Raw genomic sequence first — 18,339 nt, 5'->3', positions numbered from 1 at the left:
CCAGTACCAGTCACTGCAAAAACATGCCAAATTGTAAAGACCATCGATGTAGGAAGAAACTGCGTTAATTAATGGGCAAAATAACCAGCTAACATCATAATGATAGGATCAAATTCACACATAACAATATTAACCTTAAATGTAAATGGACTAAATGCCCCAATTAAAAGACACAGACTGGCAAGTTGGATAAAGAATCATTGCCCATCAGTGTGCTATATTCAGGAGACCCATCTCATGTGCAGAGACACACGTAGGCTCAAAATAAGGAGGTGGAGGAAGATCTACCAAGCAAATGCAAAGCAAAAAAAAGGAGGGGTTGCAATGCTTGCCTGTGAGAAAACAGACTTTAAACCAACAAAGATCAAAAGAGACAAGGAAGGCCATTACATAATGGTAAAGAGATCAATTCAACAAGAAGAGCTAACTATCCTAAATATATATGCACCCAATACAGGAGCACCCAGATTCATAAAGCAAGTCCTTAGAGACCTAGAAAGAGACTTAGACTCCCACACCGTAATAATGGGAGACTTTAACACCCCACTGTCAACTTTAGACAGATCAATGAGGTAGAAGGTTAACAAGGATATCCAGGACCTAAACTCAGCTCTGCACCAAACAGACCTAATAGACATCTACAGAACTCTCCAGCCCAAATCAACAGAATCACCACATCACACTTATTCCAAAATTGACCACATAATTGGAAGTAAAGCACTCCTCAGCAAATGTAAAAGAACAGAAATCACAACAAACTGTCTCTCAGACCACAGTGCAATCAAATTAGAACTCAGGAATAAGAAACTCACTCAAAACCGCACAACTACATGGAAACTGAACAACCTGCTCCTGAATGACTACTGGATAAATAACAAAATGAAGGCAGAAATAGAGATGTTCTTTTTGAAACCAGTGAGAACAAAGACACAATGTACCAGAATCTCTGGGACACATTTAAAGCAGCGTGTAGAGGGAAATTTATAGCACTAAATGCCCACAAGAGAAAGCAGGAAAGATCTAAAATCGACACTCTAACATCACAATTAAAAGAACTAGAGAAGCAAGAGCAAACAAATTCAAAAGCTAGCAGAAGGCAAGAAATATCTAAGATCAGAGCAGAATTGAAGGAGATAAGAGACACAAAAACCCTTCAAAAAAATCAATGAATCCAGGAGCTGGTTTTTTGAAAAGATCAACAAAATTGATAGACCGCTAGCAAGACTAATAAAGAAGAAAAGAGAGAAGAATCAAATAGATGCAATAAACAATGATAAAGGGGATATCACCACTGATCCCACAGAAATACACACTACCATCAGAGAATAGTATAAACACCTCTATGCAAATAAACTAGAAAATCTAGAGGAAATGGATAAATTCCTGGACACCTACCCCCTCCCAAGACTAAACCAGGAAGAAGTTGAATCTCTGAATAATAGATTCTGAAATTGAGGCAATAATTAATAGTCTACCAATCAAAAAATGTGCAGAACCAGATGGATTCTACAGCCAAATTCTACCAGAGGTACAAAGAGGAGCTGGTACCATTCCTTCTGAAACTATTCCAATCAATAGAAAAAGGGAATCTTCCCTAACTCATTTTATCTGGCCATCATCATCCTGATACCAAAGCCTGGCAGAGACATAACAAAAAAAAAAAGAGAATTTTAGACCAATATCCCTGATGAACATCGATACGAAAATCTTCCATCAAATACTGGCAAACCGAATCCAGTAGCACATCAAAAAGCTTATCCACTATGATCAAGTCGGCTTCGTCCCTGGGCTGCAAGGCTGGTTCAACATACGCAAATCAATAAACATAACCCATCACATAAACAGAACCAATGACAAAAACCACATGATGATTATCTCAATAGATGCAGAAAAGGCCTTCAGCAAAATTCAACAGCCATTCATGCTAAAAACTCTCAATAAACTAGGCATTGATGGAACATATCTCAAAATAAGAAGAGCTATTTATGACAAACCCACAGCCAATATCATACTGAACGGGCAAAAAGTGGAAGCATTCCCTTTGAAAAGCAGCACAAGACAAGGATGCTCTCTCTCACCACTCCTATTCAACATGGTGTTGGAAGTTCTAGCTAGGACAATCAGGCAAGAGAAAGAAATAAAGGGTACTCAGTTAGGAAAAGAGGAAGTCAAATTATCCCTGTTTGCAGATGAGATGGTTGTATATTTAGAAAACCCCATCTTCTCAGCACAAAATCTCCTTAAGCTGATAAGCAACTTCAGCAAAGTCTCAGGATACAAAATCAATGTGCAAAAATTACAAGCATTCCTATACACCAATAACAGACAAACAGAGTGCCAAATCATGAGTGAACTCCCATTCACAATTGCTACAAAGAGAATAAAATACCTAGGAATACAACTTACAAGGGATGCGAAGGACCTCTTCAAGAACTACAAACCACTGCTCAATGAAATAAAAGAGGACACAAAGAAATGGAAGAACATTCCATGCTCATAGATAGGAAGAATCAATATCATGAAAATGCCATACAGCCCAAGGTAATTTATAGATTCAATGCCATCCCCATCAAGCTACCAATGCCTTTCTTCACAGAATTGAAAAAAACTACTTTAAAGTTCATATGGAACCAAAAAGGAGCCTGCATAGCCAAGATAATCCTAAGTCAAAAGAACAAAGCAGGAGGCATCACACTACCTGATGTCAAACTATGCTACAAGGCTACAGTAACCAAAACAGCATGGTACTGGTACCAAAACAGATATATAGACCAATGGACCAGAACAGAGTCCTCAGAAATAACACCACACATCTACAACCATCTGATCTTTGACAAACCTGACAAAAACAAGCAATGGAGAAAGGATTCCCTATTTAATAAATGGTGCTGGGAAAACTGGCTAACCATATGTAGAAAGCTGAAACTGGATCCCTTCCTTACAACTTATACAAAAATTAACTCAAGATGGATTAAAGACTTATATGTAAGACCTAAAATGATAAAAACCCTAGAAGAAAACCTAGGCAATACCATTCAGGACATAGGCATGGGCAAAGACTTCATGACTAAAACACCAAAAGCAATGGCAACAAAAGCCAAAATTGAGAAATGGGATCTAATTAAACTAAAGAGCTTCTGCACAGCAAAAGAAACTATCATCAGAGTGAACAAGCAATCTACAGAATGGGCGAAAATTTTTACAATCTACCCATCTGACAAAGGGCTAATATCCAGAATCTACAAATAACTTAAACAAATTTACAAGAAAAAAACAACCCCATCAAAAAGTGGGCAAAGGATATGAATAGACCCTTCTCAAAAGAAGACATTTATGCAGCCAACAGACATATGAAAAAATGCTCATCATCACTGGTTATCAGAAAAATGCAAATCAAACCACAATGAGATATCATCTTATGCTGGTTATAATGACTATCATTAAAAAGTCAGGAAACAACAGATGCTGGAGACGATGTGGAGAAATAGGAATGCTTTTACACTGTGGTATATTAGTTCAACCATTGTGGAAGACAGTGTGGTGCCGCCTCAAGGATCTAGAACTAGAAATACCATTTGACCCAGTGATCCCATTACTGGGTATATACCCAAAGGATTATAAATTATTCTACTATAAAGACACATGCACACATATGTTATTATAGCACTATTCACAATAGCAAAGACTTGGAACCAACCTAAATGTCCATCAATAATAGACTGGATTAAGAAAATGTGGCACATATACACCATGCAATACTATGCAGCCATAAAAAAGGATGAGTTCATGTCCTTTGCAGGGACATGGATGACGCTGGAAACCATCATTCTCAGCAAACTATCACAAGGACAGAAAACCAAACACTGCATGTTCTCAATCATAGGTGGGAATTGAACAATGAGAGCACATGAACACAGTGCGGGGAACATCACACACTGGGGCCTGTCGGGGGGTGGGGGACTGGGGCAGTGATAGCATTAGGAGAAATACCTAATGTAAATGATGAGATGATGGGTGCAGCAAACCAACATGGCACATGTATACATATGTAACAAACCTGCATGTTGTGCACATGTACCCTAGAACTTAAAGTATAATAATAATTTAAAAAGTGAAAATGACTATCACATTAGAAAAAGAGGAAAATGGTAAAATTATAGCATTCTCACAGGTTGGACTATGATGCCAACCTGTGAGCCCAATTATAACTATGGTTCATAATTCCCTGTTTCCAGAGAATTTTTTATGACAAGGGGAAATATCCGTGGCATAATGTTGAGGGAAGAAAGTAGAATGCAAAACTGCAGACATGCTAATTGTGTGATGCCAGGTATTAAATATGAAACCCAGAGAACACTTACACATATTGGGGCTTTGAAAAAAAGACTGGAGGAAATTACATTGAGGGTTTTTTGTTTTGTTTTGTTTTTGAGACCAAGTTTCACCCTTGTCACCTAGGCTAGAGTGCGATGCACTCTCAGCTCACTGCAACCTCTGCCTCCTGGGTTCACGCCCAGCTAATTTTTGTATTTTCAGTAGAGACGGGCTTTCACCATGTTGACCAGGCTGATCTCAAACTCCTGACCTCAGGTGATCTGTCCATTGTGGCCTCCCAAAGTGCTGGGATTACAGGCATGAGTCACCATGCCTGGCCAACATCGAGATTTAAATGGCATTTTCTCCAAGTGATATGTTTTCTTTTTTTCTCTCTTTTTTTTGAGACAGAGTCTTGCTCTGTCACCCAGGCTGGAGTGCAGTGGCATGATCTTGGCTCACTGCAACCTCCGCCTCCTTGGTTCCATTGATTCTCCTGCCTCAGCCTCCAGAGTAGCTGGGACTACAGGTGTGTGCCACCACACCTGGCTAAGTTTGTTTGTTTCTTCCTTTGTTTTGAGATGGAGTCTCGCTCTGTCACCAGGATGGAGTGCAGTTGTGCGATCTCCGCTCACTGCAACCTCCACCTCCCGGGTTCAGCCTCCCTAGTAGCTCCCTGCCTCAGCCTCCCTAGTAGCTGGGACTACAGGCACGCGTCACCATGCCCAGCTAATTTTTGCATTTTTAGCAGAGACGGGGTTTCACCATGTTGGCCAGGATGTTCTCAATCTCTTGACCTCATGATCCGCCTGCCTCAGCCTCCCAGAGTGCTGGGATTACAGGCGTGAGCCACCATGCCCAGCCTTTGTATTTGTAGTAGAGACCAGGTTGTAGAGACAGGGTTTCACCATGTTGGCCAGGCTGGTTTCAAACTCCTGACCTCAAGTGATTTGCCTGTCTCAGCCTCCCAGAGTGTTGGGATTACAGGCAGGAGCCACTGTGCCTGGCCTCCAAGTGGTATGTTTTCTTTTTGACACTTGTCTGATTTTTTTTCCCCAAAAATTTCATTTACATTTATTTTCTTTATTGTTACCTTATTACTTTATTATTATATTTATTTTCTTTATTGTTTGCTTATTAGAAAAGAGGAAAAGGAATGTCATTTAAATATTGTAAGACAAAAAATTGGAAGTTTGTTTCTAAGTTTTCAAGTTGCAACTTTAAACCTGGTTTATTCTTTTAGCTTGTGAGATTGGTTTTACTGGACCTTGGCACTTGGAGGCTGGGCACTAGAGGAAGCGCCAGGTAAGTTGAGAATTTTTGTTTTATTTCAAATGTTAAAAACAAGGATTTGGAAAATCACAAAATGAACGATAAAAAATGCAAAACAAAGCAAACTATAAATAACAACTCTTACCAAAGAGTGTCCACAATTCACATTAATTCCCAGTGCCTGAAATCATTCAGTTGATGCTAGAACCAAACACTGGCCTCTATTTTGTTAATATATGAAGGTTACAATATATTTTTATTGTTCTACAGTTAGGTAAGTGTCTCATTCTTGAAATATTTAAATAATTAACACACATCAAGTAATGCAACTGTCTCCCAGGCTGGAGTGCAATGGTGTGATCATTTCTCACTGCAGCCTCAAGTCCCTGGGCTCAAGCAGTCCTTCCACTTCAGCCTCCTGAGTAGCTAGGACTGCAGGTGTGTCCCACCAGGCCTGGCTAGTTTTTGTGTTTTTTACAGACAAGGTTTTGCTAAATTGCCCAGGTGGGTCTCAAACTCCTGGGCTCAAGTGATCCTCCCACTTTGGCCTCCCAAAGCACTGGGATTACAGGTGTGAGCCACCATGTCCACCCTTGGAACTGTTTAATTACCCTTTGAACTAAAGTCTCTATGTTCACCAAATTAGCATATTTGAATTATATTCCAGAGGTGTGGTCCCGAGGCTATATTAATTTTCTTTTTTTTTGAGACGGAGTTTCACCCTTGTTGCCCAGGCTGGAGTGCAATGGCATGATCATGGCTCACTGCAACCTCTGCCTCCCAGGTTCAAGCGATTCTCCTGCCTCAGCCTCCCGAGTAGCTGGGATTACCGGTGCCTGCCACCACACCCGGCTAATTTTTTGTATTTTTAGTAGAGACGGGGTTTTACCATGTTGGCCAGGCTGGTCTCAAACTCCTGACCTCAGGTGATCCACCCACCTCAGCCTCCCAAAGAGCTGAGGTTACAGGTGTGAGCCACCGCGCCCGGCCCCAAGGTTTATTTCTAATGTGAAAATAAATTCCAGCATTATTGGGTGCCTTGTGTCATAATTGTCACTCAATTATTATTGCTATTTGTTGCTTGTTTTAAATTGCGAGGGAAAATCAGTGAGAAGACATTGAAGCCAAATTAGGAAAGGGGGCTGCCACTCACCAAGGAATTGAAGACAGTGGAAGTGTTTGCCAAACCTAATACTGGGCAATAATTAACTTGAAAAAATTTTGTCTTAAGGCAGGACAAGCTGCTATAGCCCCCTGGGCTTAGCGGAGGAAGGTCTGGGCTACTGAGAAGGCTCTTGACTTCCCTACTGGGTTTCTGACAACTTCAGTGGAGGGAACCTTGGTGTCATTTTCCCTTCACCTGAAAAAGGTTAATGGGTGCTGGGGGTTGGGGAGGCAGTGGTTGAGGAGGCGGGGCAGGGCACAAGGAGGCTTTCCCTATCACATCTCTCTAAGATTAGCATGTCCTGCATCAGGCAAGCAGAGGAGAGCCTCCACAAACCTATTTCAAGGCTGATATGTGTGAAAGTGTATGAAGTTGCTTGTCTACATAACAGAGCTTGGTCAGACTGAAGGATTAGCTTTTCCAGAGAAATGCAGCCAATGATAAAACCTGGAGAAGAACTCCAAGTCTTCATTAGCTCACCTATTCTCTGCCTTCCATAAAGCATGTCAGTAGTTAGACAAAAATTTAAAGACAGCCTTTATTTTTCCAGGTATCATTATGATGGAATCTGTATCAAGAAAAGCTCTTTCTTCTATGCCCAGTATTGCTACCTGATAGGTGAAAAAAGGTATCACAGGTTAGTAACTATCATTTTGGTACTTTGGTCTTGGGTCACAAGCCTGGTGAATGTTAGAACCACTCAGGCCAAGTGTGGTGGCTCACGCCTGTAATCCCAGCACTTTGGGAGGCTGGGGTGGAAGAATCGCTTGAGTTGAGTTCAGTAGTTCAAGACTAGCCTGGGCAACATGGCAAAACTCCATCTCTACTAAAAAATACAAAAGTTAGCCAGGGATGGTGTTGTGCACCGGTAGTCTCAGCTACTCGAGAGGCTGAGGTGGGAGGATCACCTGAGCCTGACAAGGTCCAGGCTGCAGTGAGCCGTGATTGCGTCCCTGCATTCCAGCCTGGGTGACAGAGTGAGACCCTGTCTCAAAATAGTAATAATAATAATAAATTAATAAATAAAAGAACCATTCATATTTTAGTTGTATCTAACTGAATTTTTGGTTGTTCTGTCTTTAAGTCCTCCTTAAGGAAACACACATATCACATCAACATTTAACCAATGCCCCTTTGTCAGCCTCTGGCAATGTCATTGGCCAGAGAAGTGCATTTCTGCTTCATTTCCTTAAGACATTTCTCATTTTGACTGTCATCCAGTTGCCAAAGCCATTTTTCACCGAGTCTATCCTTCTCAACCTTTCTGCAAAATTGGACACAATTGGGCACCTCTCTCAAAGCTTCCTTTAGCCCTCAGGACTGTGTCATCCAACACCCCCCACCCCAGCCCTGAATCCTCAGTCTCCTGCTCTTTCCATTCTCCAGTAAGCTTGGGCTTTCCCCGAGATCTCATCTTGATAATCGCCATTACTCTTCCTACCGTTTGGCCCCAGACATCTCATTCTTTTTTATCTTTCACCTGTGGCCTCCTGCAGGTGGATGACTCCTGAATCCTCACTGGTCCTGACCTTGCCCACATCCTAGGCATTCCTCCCTGGCTCTCTACTGGACATTTCCATTTAGATGACCCACTGGTACCTCACACTCAACATATGGAAATCTAAATTTAGCCTCTTCCTCCAAATTGTCTCTGCCCCTTGATTTTCTTAGTTCAATCTTGATACCAAGAGATAGAACCTATACAAAGTGTCACTCCAAAGCCACCCCTGACCCCCGTGGGTCACAAAGCCTTGTTAACCTTTCTCTTTAAGTTCTCCTGAACTCACTCTTTTTGGTAACCAATATCTCCTTTAATCCTTTGTCATCTTACACTGAAATTATTTTCAGTGATCCCATATGGCCTCCCCCTCCTCAGCCTCTCCCTGCTCTAAACACAGCTACCAGATGAATCCTCCTAAAATTCTACATTTGCTTTGTCTCTTTCCTGCTCAGAAACACGTAAGTGCTTGTTCTTACCTGCTGGATAAAGACCAACCCTAGGCTGGTGTTAGCCAAGTTCCTTCTGACTCCACTTTCCAACCATGTTACTTATTTCTCCCCAATACCAACCATAATTTAAGCCACACTCACGTTTCCCTGAACCTATCAAATGCAGTCCACCTTTGCTCCCACCATCCAACCTTCTATAGTGCCATTTCTTCTTGTCTCTGTCTAATGGGACCTTCCTGAATCCCGTCCGTACCTTCTGGACATACCTCAGAGATCACCTGCCCCATGGGACCATCCCCAACAATGCCAGGTACAGGAAAGCTCTTTCTTCCACTTCTTCATGCTGATCACTGTCCATCCATACAACCAGCATTCCTGCTATTTGAGCCTTCTTTGGCATAAAAAGATGATCATATATCCAAGTAGCCAAGGACAATATCAATTTCACTTGGAGCCCTGCATAATTATTAATTGTGCTCCTTTCACTCTCAAAGGTGTTCTAGTTTGAACAATAAATTAAAATGAATTATATGGTTACCTTTGGTATAAAGCATCCTGTGTATGAGGCAGCTGCTGTGGTAGAGAGATGAGGAGCCTCCAGTATAGGTAAGACAAGGACACTTTTCTCTGATAGCTGAAGAGGGAGGCTAAGATGTCCATTTACTTTGATCCTCATATATAACATGACGAGTGTCAGAAAGGTAAAAAAGGTACCATAAGAACTCAAAGATGTGGAACACACATTTTAGATAGGTGACCATGAAGGGCCTACAAGGGCGTTGAGCTTTGAGTGAAGCAATGAAGAACAGATTAGAATTTTGACAGGTGGTGTCGGAGAAGGGGGCAGGAGTGCAGAGGACATCCAGGCTTAGGGGAGCAAAGATAAAGGTACATGAAGGCATGGGCTTCGTCCTGTACAGGCATGCATGGAGCTCTAGTAGAAGAAGATGAATCTGGAGGGAAAGTTCAGGGGGCCTAGATTACCAGGCTGGGCGGTGGGGGGTGTCCACAAGTCCTTTGGAGGCTTCCTTTGAGAAATAGGGTGGAATATCCACAAGGGCAGAAACCATGGAGCTTTGTTTGTTTCTGTTGTGCCGTGGTTTGAATGTTTGTGTCCTTCCAAAATTCACATTGAACCTGATCCCCGATGCAACAATATTAAGAGGTGGGGCCTTTCCAAGATGATTAGGCCATGAAGGCTCCACCCTCATGAATGGGATTAATAACCTTGTAAAAGAGGCTTCAGAGAGCTAGCTGGCCCTTTCGTCTCTTCTGCCATGTGAGGACACAGTGTTCATCTCTGTCATCCTTCTGCCTTCTGCCACATGAGGATGTAGCAACAAGGTACTATCTTAGAAGCAGAGAGCAAGAACTGGAGTTTGTTATGTTAAGTTAAATAAGCCAGACACAGAAAGACAAATATTGCATGTTCTCACTCATAGGAGAGAGCTAAAAGACGTTTATCTTGTGGAGGCAAGGAGTAGAATAGTGGTTACCAGAGGCTGGAGACAATAGGGAGGAATGAAAGGTGGGTTAATGATTAATGGATATCAACATACAGTTAGATAGAAGGAATAAGTTCTAGTATTTGATAGCCTAGCAGGGTGACTATATATTGTGTATTTCAAAATATCTAGAAGATTTGAAATGTCCCAACACAAAGAAATAATAAGTGTTTAAGGTAATGGATATGCTAAACACCCTGATGCATGTATCACAATATCACATGTACCCCATAAATGTATACAATTAGTATGTTAAAAAAGAAGAAGAAGCAAAGAGCAAGCGTTTACCAGACACCAAATCTGCCTGCACCGTGATCTTGGACTTCCCAGCCTCCAGAACTGTGAGAGATAAATTTCTTTTGTTTATAAAGTACCCAGTCTAAGGTATTTTGTTACAGCTGCGGGAACAAGGACATATTCCCAGAGTGGGCACTGAAATAGCTATTGGAGAACTGAAAATTCAGCATTGGGGTTTAAGAAGAAGAGTTGGGAAAGGAGAGGGTGACGAGCCTGGAGATGGCCCCAGGGCTGCTGCCGTTGTTCAGATTTACGCTGGAATCAGACAGGAGGCAGGTCTGAGAGACCTCTTAGAGGCAGGGTCTTCAGGATCTGGCAGTTGGTCGAATCAGTGTAGTAGAGGGGAGCAGAGAAGATTCAGTCAAGCCTGTCCCACCTAAACCTCAAACTCAACCTCAAATAAAGTCACTGTGTTCTGTGCCAAACCAGCTCTTCCTCTTACATCTCTTATTCATCTCTTAGTCACAGGGATGGAAAAGTGACATTGGCAAAAATAGAGAAGCTAGGAAAAGGAATAGCTATAATGAGAGATTTATTTTAGTGACTGTTAGAACATCCCTAGTGCAAAAGTGTCCTCTAACTTCCTGATCTGTAGGCTCCTGAAAGGCTGGGTGTAGATCCTGCATTCCATTTTGTGCCCCCCCCACCCCCACCCCCTGGCACCTAGCAGTCAGTTAACTAACAGACAATTTGGAGAGCCCTGCATGCTCCAGGAAAACAAGTAACTAGGCAGGCACTCGGCACTCAGAGGGGAGAGACCATTAGTGTCCCGGGGACTCTGTTTGTTTCCGATGTCACAGAGAGAGGGGCTAGGAGTGGCCTTTGTGGGGGAATCAAAATAGGCTTTATCATCAGTGAGGAAGAGGAGGACTGCTAGAGGACAAAGATAAAGGCAAGAGTGACATCGGCTGGTCATGAGATAAGCCCAGCAACAGGTGTTTTTCATGTACTCTATGCTCAGCATATACTTAATAATTGATCAACTTGGCAGGGAGCAGTGGCCCACACCTGTAATCCCAGCATTTTCGGAGGACAAGGTGAGTGGATCACGAGGTTAGGAGATTGAGACCAGCCTGGCCAACATACTGAAGCCCCATCTCTACCACAAATATAAAAATTAGCCAGGTGTGGTGGCGCGTGCCTGTAGTCCCAGCTACTTGGGAGACTGAGACAGGAGAATTGCTTGAACCCAGGAGGTGGAGGCTGCAATGAGCCGAGATCATGCCACTGCACTCCAGCCTGGGCGACAGAGTGAGACACCATCTCAAAAAGAATAACAAAAAACAAAAACAAACAAAAATAATAGATCAACTTTAAAGTCTTGGCCAACTAAGAGATTTTTTTTTTAAAGCGTTAAGATTTAAGGATAACTTCACTACCAATGCCACATTCAGGACACACTAAAAGTGTATTTTAGAAAGCAGAAGTATAAGAAATCGTACACTGTTGTTAATCAGCTGTACTGATGAAAAGTGTCTATTTTATTATATAAGGACCTGTGTGACAAATTCCTCATAAAAATTAGGTCTCAAAATAAATAAGTTTATCTCTCTGGTTTTCAGGTAATGAAAACTCTATAACTCATCTGCCATTTACTTATTTGTTCATTCATTTGAGTTCCTACAATAAGTCAGGCCTGTTCTAGCTACCAGTGATATAGCAGTGAACAAGATAAACAAGGTCTCTCCTTTTGTTAGCTTAGTTAGGAAAAAAGAATAAAAAAGGACAATAGACCAGGCATAGTGGCTCCTGCCTGTAATCCCAGTGCTTTGGGAGGCCAACATGGACAGATTGTTTGAGTTCAGGAGTTTGAGACCAGCCTGGGCAATAAAGCAAACCCCCATCTCTTCAAAAAATACAAAATTAAATATTTTGTATTTAATGTATATTTATACATAAATATTAGCTGGGCATGGTGGTGCACTTGTGGTCCCAGCTATTCAGGAAGCTGAGGTGGGAGAGTAACCTGAGCCCAGGAGGTCAAGGCTGCAGTGAGCTATGATAACGCCACTGAACTCCAGCCTGGGCTACAGAGCAAGACCCTGTCTCAGAAAAAAAAGGAATAATCTCGAGATGTGACCTGAAGACAATACAATGGAGTCATGGAGAGGCCTCCCTGAGACAACAGCATTTGAACAGAGTGCCAGTCAAGAAGCTAAGTGAAGATCTGGAACAAGCGTTCCAGGCAGAGGAAAGGGCTGTGCAAAAAAAGGCCTGAGGCAGAGATTAGTTCAAGGAGCAAGAAAGTCTGAGCGTGGACTTCAGTGGGTGAGCAGGAGGGTGGGAGGAGAGGAACCTGACCACAGAGGTGAGGTAGAGGTTAGAGAGACTAGGGAGAGGCTTTTGTGGCAGCCCTGGAAGAAACAGCCCATTGAGATGAATGACTTAAATAATTTTAATTCTCCCAAGAGGCAGCAGCACACTATGCAATACTACATGTGGATAAGAGCAGAGACTGGAGCAGACTGTCTGGCTCTACCGCTAGTAAGCTGTGTGATCTTAGGCAGGTCACTCAGTCTCTCTGGGTCTCAGTTTCCTCATCCATTAATTAAGGATAACAGTATCTATTTCATGGGATGGTTGTGAGATTACATTAATTAATACAGGGAAAATGCTTAGTGCAGCATCTGGCACACAGTAAACATTCAGTAGGGCTCCTAAGCATATTGATCTGTACTTTGATGTATTTATTTTATCATGTCTGCATGATTTTTTCATGGTATTCATGTATTATTTTTACTCTAGTTATTGTATTTTTCAGTTGCATAATTTCCACTTGATTCTTTTGTATGACTTATATGACTTTGCTGAGGTTTTCAATTTTTTCATTTGTTTCAAAAGAATTGACAATTATTTATTGGAGCATTTTTATAATGACTGCTTGAAAATCCTTGTCAGATAATTCAACATCTGATTCACCTCAGTCTTGGTATCAGTTGATTGTCTTCTCTCATTCAAATGGTGACTTACCTGGTCTTTGGGATTATGGGTGAGTTTCCATTGCATCCTGGGAATTTTGGTTATGTTAGGAGACTCTTGATCCTATGTAAATCTTCTGTTTTAGACAGAAGGCAGTCGCCCTGTTTAGGTTTAGTGTGTAGGTTCTGGCCTACTTTTATGGGCTGTGGGTCCAATGCCAGCTCAGTTTCCTGAGCCTTTGCATGATATTCTTGTCTGCTTCATTCTTCTGGCACTGCTGAGACTTCTGATTAATCCCTACTGGTGCCACCTGCAGGGGCTCAACCCACTTCCATGGACCACTTTCTGTGGAGAGTGGGGAGAGCCAGAGTGGCTGGGCCTGGGTCTCCTTATGCCCTTTGGTGTAAGGAGGGAGGCATCAGGCTCTGCCAATGTTGTCATGTGGGGAGCATGACCTGCCATTTCAGTGCTCCACATGTGGAATGGGCATTGAATTGACCCATGGCTTCACTACTATGCATGCAGGTGGACAGTAATGACCCTATATACACATACCCAGAGCACTGGCAGGCAGGCTGATCCTGATCCTGCCTGCCTGCCAGTGCTCTGGGTGTGGGTGTATGGAGCATGGAGGTCAGTCTACCAGAACTCTGAAGCTGCTGCTGTGGGCAGATGGGTCACCAGTTCATGCCCTGGTTGTGAAAAGAGGGTTGCAGCCCCCTACTAGGTCTCCACTGGACTTCCCTTCCCTTTCCTAGTCCTTTGGCCAAAGTGCAGGCTTTTCTTGGGATTTTATGCCTACGCCTATTGACATAACAGACTGTGTTGCACATTTCTCCAGTGCTCAGTCCAGGGGTGTGTGGAAGACAAAAAGAAAACCCAGGGAACCCACCACATTGTCATTTCTCTACTCCTGTCATCTCTACCCAGTCTAACTTCTTCTTTCCAGCTTTCAGAGCTCTTCTATCCTTGTTTGTAGAATAATTTCCAAATATTTAGTTGTATTAGAGGCAGGAAAGGAAGGTGAATCTACACCACCTTGTTCCCTGTACATGATTTGTAATACAAACTACCACAGATGCTTTTTGAAAACAAACCATATATACATTAGGAACCAATATTACTAGTGAGTGGAATGCTTAATTATATGATTGTGCCTAATACTTCAAAATATGATCAGTCAAAATACGATGGTGGAGACTTCTGGTTGGGACAAGATGAACATATTTCTTCATGCCCCTCCACACTAAGCACAACTGTAAACCCTGGAAATAATGCAAGAGGCAACCAAAGGAAAACTCTGAAAGGTGGTGATAAGAGAGTGAGCTGGTTTGGGACCCAGGACTGTACAATCAGCACCGCAGCAGAGCATCTTGCATCCCCCACCCTGCACCCTGAAACCCAGACTCAATGTTTTCCAAGCCTGAAGTAGGAAGAGAAGGCAACCCAGGTAGATTCATTCTTCCTTCCTTGAGTTGCTCTAATAATATCAGGCAAAATAATTTTGGGGTTGGTTAATAGAGAAAATACTCTCCTTCCTTCCTGGGTCTGAGACACTCCTTTTCTACCAAGAGATACTGAGGGTGTGAGCCGATCTGCCTAGAGAGACCCGGCTTCAACAAGCCTCTTGGTCCAGGAAGCCTCTTTGTTCTGCAGCCTGACTGACACTCTTCCGCTCCCTAGAGGCTGCCAGGAGCATCAGTAGGAGGAGTACTTCCCTCATGGAGAGAAGTCCCAAAGTCTAGCCCGGGGAAACCCTTCTCCCTCCTCAGGTAGCACCAGCAGGAACCAGTGGGAGGCCCAGAGGCACCAGATAAACCAAGCAGGCTGAAACAACACCACAAAGGCTCTGAAAATTAAGCTTTTGAAAACAAAAAACAAAGGAAAAAAAAAAAAACCCCTGGAAGTAGGCAGAAAAATAACACATTACCTATAACAGTGATTTGAATGGCAACACATTTATCATTGAAACCACCAAGAAAGCTAGAAGGAAGTGGCACAAAAGGTTTCAAGGGCTGAGATAAGAACTGTCAACCACAATTTCTACATCCAGCAAATTTATTTTCAGGAATGAAAGGGAAATGAAAATATTCCCAGGCAAAGAAAAACCAAAAGAATTTGCCACTAGCTGACTCACCCTTAGAGATCAGCTAAAGAAAGTTTTTCAAAGAGAAGGGAAATGGTAATAGAAGGAATGTTGGAGTATCAGAAGAGAAAAAACAATGGGAAGAGCAGAAATATGGGATACATACAATACACTGTCCTTTGCTTCACAAGTTCTATGAATCATGTTTGATGAAACAAAAATCAGGCCTCCATCTGGTACTTGAGACAATGATATTTAAAAGTGGGGAAGATAAAGAGGCCTAAATGGAAAAGAGATTTCCACACCTCACTCAAAGTGGTGAAACATTGCCAACAACAGACTGTGGTAAGTCACACGTGTCTATTGTAATACTCATGTGACCACTATGAGAACTATACCAAGAGATGCACTCAAAAATACTACAATTAAATCAAGATAGAGTCCTCAATGCTGTTTAGTCCTCAGAAAGGCAAGAAAAGAGAAATAGAAGAATAAGAACCAAAGGAAACAAATAGAAAACAAGTAATAAAATGGCAGACTTAAGTGCTAACATACCAAGAATTACCTTAAATGTAAATTATCTTATATAATCAGCCAAAAGACAAGACTGGCAGAGTGAATTTAAAAAGAAAAAAATGACTCAAGTATATACTGTTGCCAAGAAACTCACTTCAAATTCAGTGACATAGGCAGGTTGAAAGTAAATGGATGGAAAAGATGTAACTTGCAAACATTAATCCACGGATAGCAGGAGTGGCTATGTTCATATCTAATAAAGCAGACTTCAGAACAAAGAAAATTACTAGGGACAAAAAGGGACTGACTTAGTCCATTTTCTGTTGCTTATAACAGGATACCTGAAACTAGGTAATTTATAAGGAAAATGAATTTATTTCTTACAGTTATGAAGGCTGAGAAGTCTAAGTTCAAGGGGCCACATCCGGTGAGGGCCTTCTTGCTGACAGGGACCCTCTGCAGAGTCCCGAGGTGGCCCAGGACATCACATGGCAAGGGGGCTGAGTGTGCTGGCTCAGGTCTCTTCCTCTTTTACAAAGCCAACAGTCTCATTCCCATGATAACCCATTAATCCATGAATCCATGAATTCTTAAGGGCAGGGCCCTCAAGATCAAATCACCTATCTCTTAAAGGCCTCACCTCTCAATACTGCCACATTGAGGATTAAATTTCAACACAAGGGCTGGGTGTGGTGGCTCATGCCTGTAATCCCAGCACTTTGGGAGGCCGAGACGGGCAGATCACGACATCAGAAGATCGAGACCATCCTGGCTAACCCGGTGAAACCCCTTCTCTACTAAAAATACAAAAACAAAATTAGCCAGGCGTGGTGGCGGGTGCCTGTAGTCCCAGCTACTCAGAAGGCTGAGGCAGGAGAATGGCGTGAACCTGGGAGCTAGAGCTTGCAGTGAGCCAAGATCGTGCCACTGCACTCCAGCCTGGGCGACAGAGCGAGACTCTGTCTCAAAAAAAAAAAAAATTCAACATGAGTTTCAGAGGGGACAAATATTCAAACCATAACTAGGACCTTATATAATGATGAAAGGATCAATCCCCCAGGAAGACATAACCATCCTAAATGTGTGCACACTGAACAATCAAACTGCCCTTTCTTTTTCTCTGAGCCGTACTTCAGTGAATTCTGGTTATTCTAGCAAATCTCACCACTGCGCTAGGGATCTCCAAGACCACCTCCACTTGCAGAGATCCAGTAGAAGGACTCACAGGACTTAGCATATAATCGTACGCATGGCTAAGATTTATGACAGTGACCCAGTAAAGATACCCAGGATCATGATGGAAAAAGAGGCAGAGTCTGGTGGAACCCTTGTGAGGCTTCCTGTGTGCTCTCCCCTCCCCCATGAGGGATCATACAAAGTTCACTCCTCCCCCAGCAATGAAATGCAGCAACATGTGTTTGAGGTTTCTTCCCAGGGAAGCCCATTAGAGACTCGGCACCTAGAGTTTTTATTGAAAGCTGGTCACATAAGCACCCTATGTCTAGCACATGCCAACATTATAGACTCCTAAAAGGAAAGCAGGTGTTCAGCATAAACCATATTCTTTGTACAGTCTAGGCACAGGGAGCCACTCTTATCAGTTAATGGTTGACTGGGAACACTCCAAGAGCCAAGTTCCCAGACCCTAGCCAAGGGCCAAACTTGGCAGCAGAGCTTTCTACAAGAGCAGTCTCAGGCCTGCAGTGTTATCTCTTTTCTGCACAGCTGCATAACCCTGTGGATATGCTTTAAATAAACATTGACTTGGACTCTTTAAATGGGTGAATTGTATGGTATATGAATTATCTCCCAATGAGATTGTTTTTTTAAATCCCAGCAAGATTTTCTCGTAGACATAGACAAGCCTCTTCTAAAAAGTTATATGGAAAAGCAAATTGCTCAAACAAACTTGACAAAAAGGAATAAAATGGGAGGTGAACACTCTCCCTTATATTAAGGCTCACCGTATAGCCACAGCAATCAGGATGGTGTGGTATTGATGGCGGCATGGACACACAGATCACTGGAACTGAGTGAAGGATACAGAAATAGATCCGCTCGGCTGTGCATGGTGGCTCACACCTGTAATCCTAGCATTTTGGGAGGCTAACAGGAGAATCACTTGAACCTGGGAGGTGGAGGTTGCAGTAAGCCGAGATTGTGTCATTGAACTCCAGCCTGGGTGACAAAAGTGAAACCCCATCTCAAAAAAAAAAAAAAATCTACTCAAATACGTTCCACTGATTTTTGTCAAGGGTACAAAATTAATTCAATGAAAGGGGCTGCTTTCAACAAATGGTGCTGGAACAATTAGA

The 18,339-nt window shown here is 42.5% G+C and overlaps 1 protein-coding gene across 30 annotated transcripts in view; it reads left to right on the top strand.

The window, feature by feature from the left end:
- The window catches only part of LOC129030496 (DNA-binding protein RFX8-like), a 103,008-nt gene that overhangs the window by 42,720 nt on the left and 41,949 nt on the right, over nt 1-18,339 (top strand). For 25 of the 30 annotated variants that reach the window (XM_063649103.1, XM_054475856.2, XM_063649099.1 and 22 more), the window contains 2 exons: nt 5,558-5,619; nt 7,302-7,388. In XM_063649103.1, the coding sequence (XP_063505173.1) occupies nt 5,558-5,619; nt 7,302-7,388 (149 nt within the window). Of the gene's footprint in view, nt 1-5,557; nt 5,620-7,301; nt 7,389-18,339 lie in introns of those variants that run through there. The other 5 variants (XM_063649094.1, XM_063649093.1, XM_063649113.1 and 2 more) reach the window with 2 other exon arrangements.

Source organism: Pongo pygmaeus, chromosome 12 (assembly GCF_028885625.2).
Source record: "Pongo pygmaeus isolate AG05252 chromosome 12, NHGRI_mPonPyg2-v2.0_pri, whole genome shotgun sequence".
NCBI lineage: Eukaryota > Metazoa > Chordata > Mammalia > Primates > Hominidae > Pongo > Pongo pygmaeus.
The sequence above is the reverse complement of the archived record's forward strand: the minus strand, read 5'-3'. Positions and strand labels throughout refer to the sequence as shown.